Below are 10,140 nucleotides of genomic sequence, written 5' to 3'. Positions count from 1 at the left end.
TGCCAACTTGGGCCAGTGAAGCAACATCCTCCACAACTAGACTGAAGAACAAAACGACAGCAACTTGTCTGTTTCCCTTCCCCCAATTCCCCAGCACTGTTCCCATCCCCCCAATTCCCCAATAAAAATCTTTGAAAAAAAAAAAAATGGAGCTCCTTGGTTGTACTAGCCACATTTCATGTGCTTGGTAGCTGACGTGGCTGGGGGCTGCTGTACCAACACAGATCTAGAACAGTCCCATCATCATAGACAGCTTTATTGGACAGTACTGGTCTGAATCATTAAAACCTTACATTTTCCATTGCAGAGGATTGGACATATTTTAATATTAAATCTCACAAATAGTCTTGTGATAGCCTAAGAAACAGAACTTCTGATGAATGAGGTTTGTGACTGGTTAACTCTTTCACTTGTAGTTTCATAACTAGTTCCTTGGGAGCTGGCCTCCCTTCAGCTCCATATAGTCTTTTAACTTCAGTGAGCCGCCACAGACTAACGTTCAGCAAATATTGGTCTTTGAAGGTGATGCATTTCTATATGAAATGCCCTATGAATTACAAAATAAATGCACTTTCTAGCTTTTTCTGCTACCAAGAGCATGGTTTCTGACTTGACAAGATACAGCATAACACCTAAGATGCCCGTGTTGGTAATGTAGTAATAAAATAAGGTTTGGGTGTACATTATTAAGACTGAAAAGTTGAGAGAAGAATAGAAATAATAGCAGGATTCTAAGGTTAATTTTGAATCTAGGCAGATGGACTAACACTAACGAAAATTTTCTTTCCCAAAGATGAAACACCATCACACATACAGGGGAAATATGAATTAATACAGTAAGAAAAAATAAAGAATAAGGTTGAGTAAATTAATATTATTCCACTCTTTATTAAGGGGTTACAAGTTCCTGGGGAGCTTCCTGTAGCTGTTTGAGCACCCAAGAGCCCTTCCCTCCACTTTAAAGGAGGTCAGGAAGACACACAGGGAGACAGGTTTTCGTTTTTAGACAGCAGGCGTGTCTTGAAGAGGAGGTTTGGATCTGCAACCTGGGAATGAGGCTATGTGCAATGAAGCTCCTGACCCTTCTCTGGTCTGGTGCCGTCCTCTGTACCCGCCACCCCCCATTCCCCCTCCTCCCCCCCTGTAAATTCATGTGGCTAGGTCCTGGGAATTTGAGACCTTGCAGCTCTGGAAAACGAAAAACAAAGAGGGTTCATTTTGAATAGCTTCTCGGGGCTGAACGAGCTTTCCAAATGGTATGCCCTACATAGCCAGTGTACCCCAGAACTGTGGTCAGACCTCAAGAAAGCCCTTGGTTTCCCTCTGGGTCTGGGCACTCCTCCAGCCTCGTGCAATGCCGGAGTGCATTTTTGACTCTGAGTCATTGAAAATGTACCTAAGCGACAGATGGTCGAAGCTTGTTACTTCCTGCATTTTGACTGAGTTTTGAAGTCTTGAAGATCTTTATCTTCCCCACCAAAGCTTCAAGGGTGTGTTGAGTGCTGCATAGGCATTTTAAAGAAACCTTAAATTTTACTCAGAGGACTACATGATGGAGTTAAATTTTTTTAAGTTTATTTTTATTTTTCCAATTACAGTTGATATTATTTTATATTAGTTTCAGGCGTGCAACATAGTGGTTAGATGTTTATATGATGTATGAAGTGATCCCTCCTGATAAGTCTAGTACTAGATGGTGGAACTCTGATTCTTTCACAAAAGGGACTTCCTTAGCTTCTTTAATTTCTTTTATTTAAATTATCATTGATGTGCCAGAAACTCAAATTGCATTATGCACATTCTATATAATATCTCCTGTAATGCTCGTAACAACCCAGGGAAGGAGGCATTATTGGTGTCCCCATTTTACAAATAAGGAAATGGAGACTTACGAACATAATTAAATCCCCAAAGTCATGCAACCAGTTAAGTGGCAAAACAGGGTTTGGATCCCAGGGCTGTCTGACTGTGGGACTCATTGCACGATACTGCAGAATGGAAGGAACAATTTTCATAGAACTGGACCCAAGTGGTTGTAGAAGCGCGAGCTAATCTAATTGCCAAGTTTCACTAGCTGGTGGTGAGTGAGACCGCTGCACATCACGGCAGCCCTACTTTCCTCCGCTGTGGTTAATGGTATGACGGCAACCATAGTTGGCTATGTCAGATGATCTGGGGGTCTAAGAGATACTGATGGTGCTTGTCTCCTCTTGTCACAGGTGGCTGTGTTATTGCAACGTGCCCCAGTTCTGTGATAGCCTGCCTCGATATGAAACCACGCAGGTGTTTGGGAGAACACTGCTTCGCTCAGTCTTCACCGTTATGAGACGACAGCTCCTGGAACAAGCAAGACAGGAAAAAGATAAACTGCCCCTTGAGAAACGAACTCTAATCCTCACCCATTTCCCAAAGTAAGGGAGTGCTCTTGCACGTTTTTGTTTCCTGTGGGGGCTTGAGACTGGTAAATATGTGCCAAAGCCCGCATCAATCACAAGACCAGAAATGACAAGAGACACATCCCAGGGAGGAGAGAGAAGGGACTGTCTCCTTCTCAGCCTTCGTTTCAAGTCCTCTTGGGTACTGGACAGTCCATCTATTATTTGAATTGGTGTTGACTGCAGTCATAGCTCCCTTTAGCCCCACCTTCTCCCACCTGGGTGTCATTGTCTGAGTTTCATAGAATGGGTGGTGCTTTGTTTTGTGTGTTCAGCTGCCAGGAAGCTAGAGGGGGGTGAGGAGAGTATGCAGAGCAGTTTCCATTTACTCAGAAGTGGTGCAAGAGAACTCAAGTGGCTGGTTTTTTCATCCCAGATCTCCAACCCTTTCTAGGATTGGTGAATAGCTTTTGCCTCAGCTATGTAGTGGGCCTGCCCCCTCACTGTTTGTAAACTGGATCCCAAGAACAAGGCTGGACAGGAAGAGGGAGGCCTCCTTCAGAATGACCTTTGTACCTCTATGCTGAGTTCCTCGTAGAATATACATACTCTTGTGCACCTTGCTTCTTGGATCTGCCAGAGCTTCAACATGTAAATAATCGTTGAAATATTTTTCAAATGAAGGCCATGTGTCAAAGGAGTAGGAAGTTGTAATGTTGCACCATTGACCTTGGAAATGTTTTTTTCCAGTCTGAGAACCAAGTATTTAAGATAAGAGTCTGGCTGCTAGTGAGAGGGGCTGAGTGTGCAGGTGATGACTTGTCATGGAGCAATGACAGCAAGACATGAATGAGACAGTTCATTTTGTGGGTGTCATCCTGCCTAGAGCAGCACTTGATGGGGAAGGTTAGAAGTTATAATTTGAAAAGGCTTTCTACGCATGATAGAGCCTTCCTTCCCCCATGCCATTGAGAACTGCTGGTGTAGAGAAAGAGCTTAAGAGAGGAGGTATTAGATTCTTTGATCAGAGATGGATAACATCCTGTTTTAGTTGAGAAACTCAGGTTGTTATTATTATCACCCGATTACCTAATATGTATCTCAAGAAAGATAATTTTAATTTTTAAAAATAGGTTAGGTCCAGAACAACAACAAAAATGGTTTCTGGATAGAACTGAACTGGGCATTCCTTTGTGGTTTAACACAAATCCTAAGCCTTAGGTAGAGCCTGCCATGGGTAATTCTGATGAGCTTTCGTTGAATGTGCAATCTTTACACATAAATCCTCGCATCCTGGTCTTCTTTTCTTTTCTTTTTTCTTTTTTTTTTAGCTGAGCCATTCTGCCACCTGTAGGCAGCTCAGAGGCAGCTCAGCTCGGGCTGGGAATCGAACCGGTGACCCTGTTGCTCAGACCTCACACTCTTGAGCTCTTTTTTTTTTTTTTTTTCAGTCTAGTTGTGGAGGACATTGCTTCACTGGCCCATGTTGGTATTATCATTGCGCTCTTCCTGGGTGAGCCAGTCGACAGCTCACGAAGGCGNCCGATGTGGGACTCTTAAACCAGAGCATGGACAGTTGAGTGAGAGTGTAGTTATTAGAATACCCCTTTAGAAACTCAGATAACAAGGAGTCGGAAGAGAGTAGCAGAACCCTTTCCAGCCCAGCATCCTGAGCCAACCGCTGAAGGCAGAAAGAAGAGTGGAGTCGCACAGTGGTGAGGAGAAGCCTGCTGAGAGACTGAAATGAATACGCCTTGATGAGTTCTGAAACCTGCTGATTTCTAGGTGGAATGTAGACCAAGAGTCTCTGTTAATAATAAATAAGGAAATGAAGGTAGACAACACTTCCCCCCTTCCCCACCATCACACCATGTTGATGAAGAAAGGGAAGTAGAAACAACCTTTGAAAATGAGAAACAATAATAGTTTCAGAGTAAAACCTCACCATCCTCAACGCTTGGGAATGTGAAAACCACACACCACTGCAACATGGTGTCTCACTGATACTAATCTTCTCAAAAATGGGTAATATTACAGGCTGCAGGCACCACTAGGCTTTATCTTGATGTGTAAGTGAGCCTCAGGCCCCGTAACGCTGGTTCAGCATATAATTTACAGCAGTTGTTGCGATCGGAACAAAGGGGCCGCAAACTTCTGGAGCACACATCAGCATGAAAATGGGGTGAAATAGGATTCTCTGTGGAAAACACTGGACTCGGTAAATGATTATGTTCATTACAGAGCTAACGTTTGAAGATTTATCCAATAAAAAATTAAATGCAGACTGAACAGAAGTGCTCTGAATAAAGGAAAAATATAAATATTTTATATATTGAAAATATTTGACATATTAATGTTAACATACTTAATAATTAATATATGTGTGAAATATATATATATAAAAATATATATATATATATATATATAAATTATATATATATATATAAATAAATATCTATCCCCCAGAAATCACCGTGGTCTTAGAAGAAAATCTGGACAAATATTTTGAAGTTCCCTGAATTTCATGATAGTGCACTAATATAATTCCATGACGAAGTAACCTGAAAATAAAGTGTCAGGGTAATATGACCTCTTCAAACACATCTGACCAACAGAATTTGCTAAAGGAAAGTGGCACATAATTAATCTTATTAGATTCTGAGTTGTGCAGAATACTTGAAAGTTAATGTCACCTGGTATTGGGGAGATGTTTCATAAGAATACAGGGCAAGCAAATTAGATATAAAGAAGCTGATTCTGGTGAAACAGCCTCATGCAACTGTTGTTCCGTGACATATAGCCAGTCCCCATGCTTGCTGAGTGTTCATAATTAGGCATGGAAGCCTAGGACAGTCTCAGGAAGCATGGGAAGAATGGGACTAGGGGATAGGAGACACAGCTTCTGGTCTGGACGCTACTAGTAACTAGCTTTTAGTTTAGGTGAGGTCACTTAATTCCTGAAAACCTTAGGACTTTCAGTCCAGCAAGTAAGTAGAATGACATGGTCTTCTACTTAAAGCTTTCCAATTCTATTCATGTTTTAAAGAAAGCAAGGTGTTTGCAAATCATTATAAGACTGTAAAAAATCTGAGAGCATTATTATTATTTTTTTATTTGGGAACAGTGTATTTTTCCAGGACCCATCAGCTCCAAGTCAAGTAGTTGTTTCAATCTAGTTGTGAAGGGCGCATCTCAGTGGCCCAAGTGGGGATTGAACTGGCAACCTTGGTGTTATGAGCACTGCTTTAACTGACTGAGCTAACCGGCCATCCCCTGAGAGTGTTATCTGAACAATCAGTAAATTGCATTCATATAATGTCTCTATTAGACATTAGCAAAAATGAATGAGCTGGATTTCACTTCTTTTTAGAAGGCCTGAAACCAGTCATTTAGATAAAATCTTTTTCTACAGTTAAGTCTTTGGAGGAATGTGTGTGCAGAAACAAGGCACACAAATTCCCATTTTCTTCTTTCCATCTCACTACATGCAATGACCATGTTGTTTGTTAAAATAGCACCAAAAAACACATTTTGATTCAGCCTCTGTATTAGCAAACGATGCACTTGACAGATTTACAAAATAAGATTAATCTTGGAAATAAAAACAAAACTAAAAAGAATAAACTGAGGCCTATAAAAAATTCTCGAGGAAATGAAAAGAAACTTATTGTTTGAAACATTTTACTAGATAATAACAATGTATGCTGCCTTCCTCTACCCTGGGAAGATTAAATGACCTATTAAGCACTTTTGGATAACATTTTATGATTTTATGATGACACTTATAGCTTACTGTTGCTATAGCAGAACTAATATCAGCCTTAAGTAGTCTGTCATCTGTGACCCCTCCACAGATGGAAATGTTCTTTAGACTCAAAATCAGCACTGCCTATAGATATATAATGTGAGCCACATATGTAATTTAAAATTTTCTAGTAGCTACATATTAAAACATAAATAGACATAGGACATTCATTTTAATTTTTCACTTTACCCAATATACAAAAATATTATTTCATTGTGTAATCAATATGAAAAGTTATTCATGTTGTATTTTTATTTTATTTTTGCGCTAAGTCTTCCATATCCAGTGTGTATATTACGCTTACAGCACATCTTAAATCATTTGCTAAATTTTAAGTGGTTGAAGCTAAGTGGAGACCTACTAAAACAATCAAGTCATGTTTAATGGAAAAATATCTCACACTCTGTCCATTAAAAAGAAAATTTTTAATTAAAATGAAATTACATTAAAAATGGAGCTCCTTGGGCCGGCCGAGTGGCGTGATGGTTAAGAACTGGCTTGGGACGCCAGAGGGCTCCGGTTCGGATCCCATATATGAGGGCCAGTGACACTGCCCTCCACAGCTAAGATGCTGAACAACAGCTCAACCTGGAGCTGGGTTGCCATGAGTCGCCAGTGNCTATTTTACAAAGAGGAAAACCTGTGGTTGAAGGCTCTTTGGAGAAGAAACCCCCTTTTGAAAAGCCTAGTATTGAACAGGTAAAAAGAAAAAACGAAAACCCCCCCTTTTTTTTTTATTGCTTTAAGGCTGAACAAACCTTCTACACTTCCTTTTATATCTCTGTAATCATCTTTCTTCCATCCTCCTTACCAAGCCTGCAGAAATTGTCTTGGACCCGTTAGTTCAGAAGTGAACACTTAATTTAATAAATGATGTAGTTTATGCCTTTTAGGGTTGCTATGTATTCAGAATTCATTGTGTATTTGAAGGAGAAAAAATTAAGTAGAACATGTAGTTCGTAAAGAACACATGAAATGTGCTTTTTCTTGCTGTCGATCTTTTAAAATTAAGTCTTTGTCCTTTTGTTTGGCACTGTCTGAAAAAGCCTATTGAGGTGGGGGAATTCAGTAGCAGTATGAAAAACATTGTAAGTCCAGCAAAAACACAAAAAAGAAATGAGATTTTGTATCCGAAAATTGACTTCCTGCTCCATTATGATTCCTGGAAAGAAGCCGACTTACTGGGGAATCTGTTGACACATATAGACTTTTTCGGTTAGATGTTGTCAGTATCCCCCATCAGCATCACTTTTTAGCTTATCATTGTTTGGCTGAATAAATCTCAGCTATTCTTGACCGAATTTCTTGATGAGAGTGATTACAGAAGACATGATATCAGAGTCCTTGCAAATAAATGCATTTTTAATCAGTCTTCAGTAGAAGACATTTTATTGTGTCTCTAAACCCTGTTAAATAAGAATTCATTGCTCTTTTATTGGAAATTAGATTACATGGGAGAGTTATGCAGACAGATTAAATTAATGCACAGATTCTTTCAAAAGCTCTTAATTTGGAATAAGAATTTTTTTTTTTTTTTTTTGGTGAGCTTGCTGAAACAGAGTGATAGTAAAGAGTTTAAATTCTCATGGAGTGTTAGCTCATTAGAAGCCACACTCAATAGTAGCTTTCTGATTAAACTCTGCTAATGTGAAAACATTATATGTGAGCTACTGTATAGATAGTACAGCAATAATTATTCTGCAAAATAGTCATTTTTTTTTTAATTGTGTGAGGGGTTTTGACCTTTTCAAGTCTGCGATTTTGATTTTATCTTTAAAGCCTCAGAATTGTAGCAGGCGTCGACTCCCAACTCACAGCCTGTCTGTCTTGTCACTTTTCATCCACTGTGATCTGAGGCATGATTCCCTCTGGGCATTCCTGTTTTCTAATAGGGAAAAGGAAGAGATTTTTTTTGTGACTAGAGAAATGGCTGTTCTTTTGCTAATAAGCCACTAATGGTGCCGACTGTGTGGGTGTTCAGAATGAGTATGCTTGCATAGCTACATGACTAAAACTACCTTTCCTCCTTTTCAGGGTGTGAACAACTTTGTACAGTACAAATTTAGTCACCTGCCCGCCAAAGAAAGGCAAACCATCGTTGAGTTGGCAAAAATGTTTTTGAACCGCATCAACTATTGGCACCTGGAAGCACCATCTCAACGAAGACTGCGCTCTCCCAGTGAGGATATTTCTGGATACAAAGAGAACTACACAAGGTAAACGGCTGAGCGCTTTTTCCCCGTTGGCCCCCTAGAGCACGGTGCAGGAATGAGGTTGCTGCTGGTCTCTGTAAGCAGGGGGTTGCCCAGGTATCATGGCAACTCCATCAATTCAGAGAGAATGTCTCTATGATTTAACTCTCCAGACTCCTTAATGTGAATATTAACATTAATATTAGTATTAATACTTTTCATTAATGTGATGTTTTGGGGAGCGAGAGAGACCTGAACTACCCAGTGTGATAGATGCTAGCCACATGTGGCTGTTGAATACTTGAAATGTGGCTCGTATTGATTCAGATTGCTAAGAGTGTACAAAAAAAAAGTGAACTATTTCATCAATAGTTTTTTATGTTGATTACATGTTAAAATGATAATATTTTGGACATATTGGATTCAATAAAATATAGAAATTTTACCTGTTTCTTTTTACTTTTTTAATGTGACTACTGGAAAGTTTTAAATTACATCTATAGTGTGCGTTGTGTTTCTATCGAATATCACTGATCTAGATAACTATACTGTGATTCTGTAATTATAATAAGACCTCACTCATTAAAAAAAAGAGAAAACAATGACCACAAATATAATAGTGTTAAAATTTTTTTTTTAAAAAGGAAAAATCACCCTAGTTTCCCAGTACCATGATGGAACTAATGTCATTATACATATTGTCTTTCAGTTTTCACCCCTTTAAGTAAATATTTTATCTTAGTTAGAATGAAAGAAAAAAATAACAGAATTTGCATCCTTTTTGTTCCCTGACTTAACATCATATCAAACATTTTACTGGTTACATCACAGCCTGTTGAGTTATGTGCCATATTTTACCTAACCATTTCCCTATTGGTAAACATCAAACTGCACATATTCTTGGGTTGCACGTACATTTTTTTCTAAACTAGGAATTTATTTTTCTTGTTTATGAAATGTAGAATAGTAACATTGACTTTAAAAATCTTAAACATGGGCCATACAAAATAGAATGACCTACATTTATTTTCATTTAAGTAAGAAAGTGACTAGATTATCCATTCTATTTATCTTTTTTTATACTTTCCCCATATATTTTATAGGCACATCAAGCTTGCTTCAGGGGGTATTATGGAGTGTGTCTTCTCTCTCTCTCTCTCTCTCTCTCTCTCTCTCTCTCTCTTTAGATTTAAAGTAGACAGTGTATTTTGATAGCCTGTAAAGACCACTTGTACCCAGGTTATTTTCTATAATAACAGATGAGATATAGAAGTGGGTATAGTTTAAGATAAACTCCTCTCTGATCACTGACCAGATTTCATGAGAAATACCCCCTTTCCCTCTCCTGCCCCCTTTTACAGTATATACAATTTGAGTTTTAAAGTATTTTCTCTTAATTATTGACTTTTAAAGGAATTACAGATTTCTTCAAAGTCAGTTTTTTAAATTATACCTCCTTTTTACACCTTCATTTTACAGTTTTACATTAACAATAATAGTTCCTATATGACAACCATTGTTTATAGTGAGTTGAGATAATCTCTCTGAAATAAATATCTTTTAACCCCCTCTGTGAACGAAGGACAAACCTGAATGTTTGTCAAAGCCAAACCCCTGAAAGTATTTGCCACTCTTCACAGAGGAAACATTTTCATCAAGAAGGAGAATTAAATGTGAAGTCGCCCGGGAGATGTTACCATATTTTAGAAGGCAGAATGAAAGAGTACTATGTAGCACTTGGGATTTACCAAGAAATGGGTGGAACTTC

The 10,140-nt window shown here is 38.7% G+C and overlaps 1 protein-coding gene across 1 annotated transcript in view; it reads left to right on the top strand.

The window, feature by feature from the left end:
• KAT2B (lysine acetyltransferase 2B) overlaps positions 1–10,140 on the top strand; it is a 112,475-nt gene that overhangs the window by 49,541 nt on the left and 52,794 nt on the right. Inside the window, 3 exon segments of the mRNA XM_019663739.1 lie at positions 3,427–3,434; positions 6,798–6,879; positions 8,215–8,396. Of these exon segments, the coding sequence (XP_019519284.1) occupies positions 3,427–3,434; positions 6,798–6,879; positions 8,215–8,396 (272 nt within the window).

Source organism: Hipposideros armiger, unplaced genomic scaffold (assembly GCF_001890085.2).
Source record: "Hipposideros armiger isolate ML-2016 unplaced genomic scaffold, ASM189008v1 scaffold_403, whole genome shotgun sequence".
NCBI classification, from domain to species: Eukaryota; Metazoa; Chordata; class Mammalia; order Chiroptera; family Hipposideridae; genus Hipposideros; species Hipposideros armiger.
Note: the sequence above shows the minus strand (reverse complement) of the source record. Positions and strands in the feature narration are given on the sequence as shown.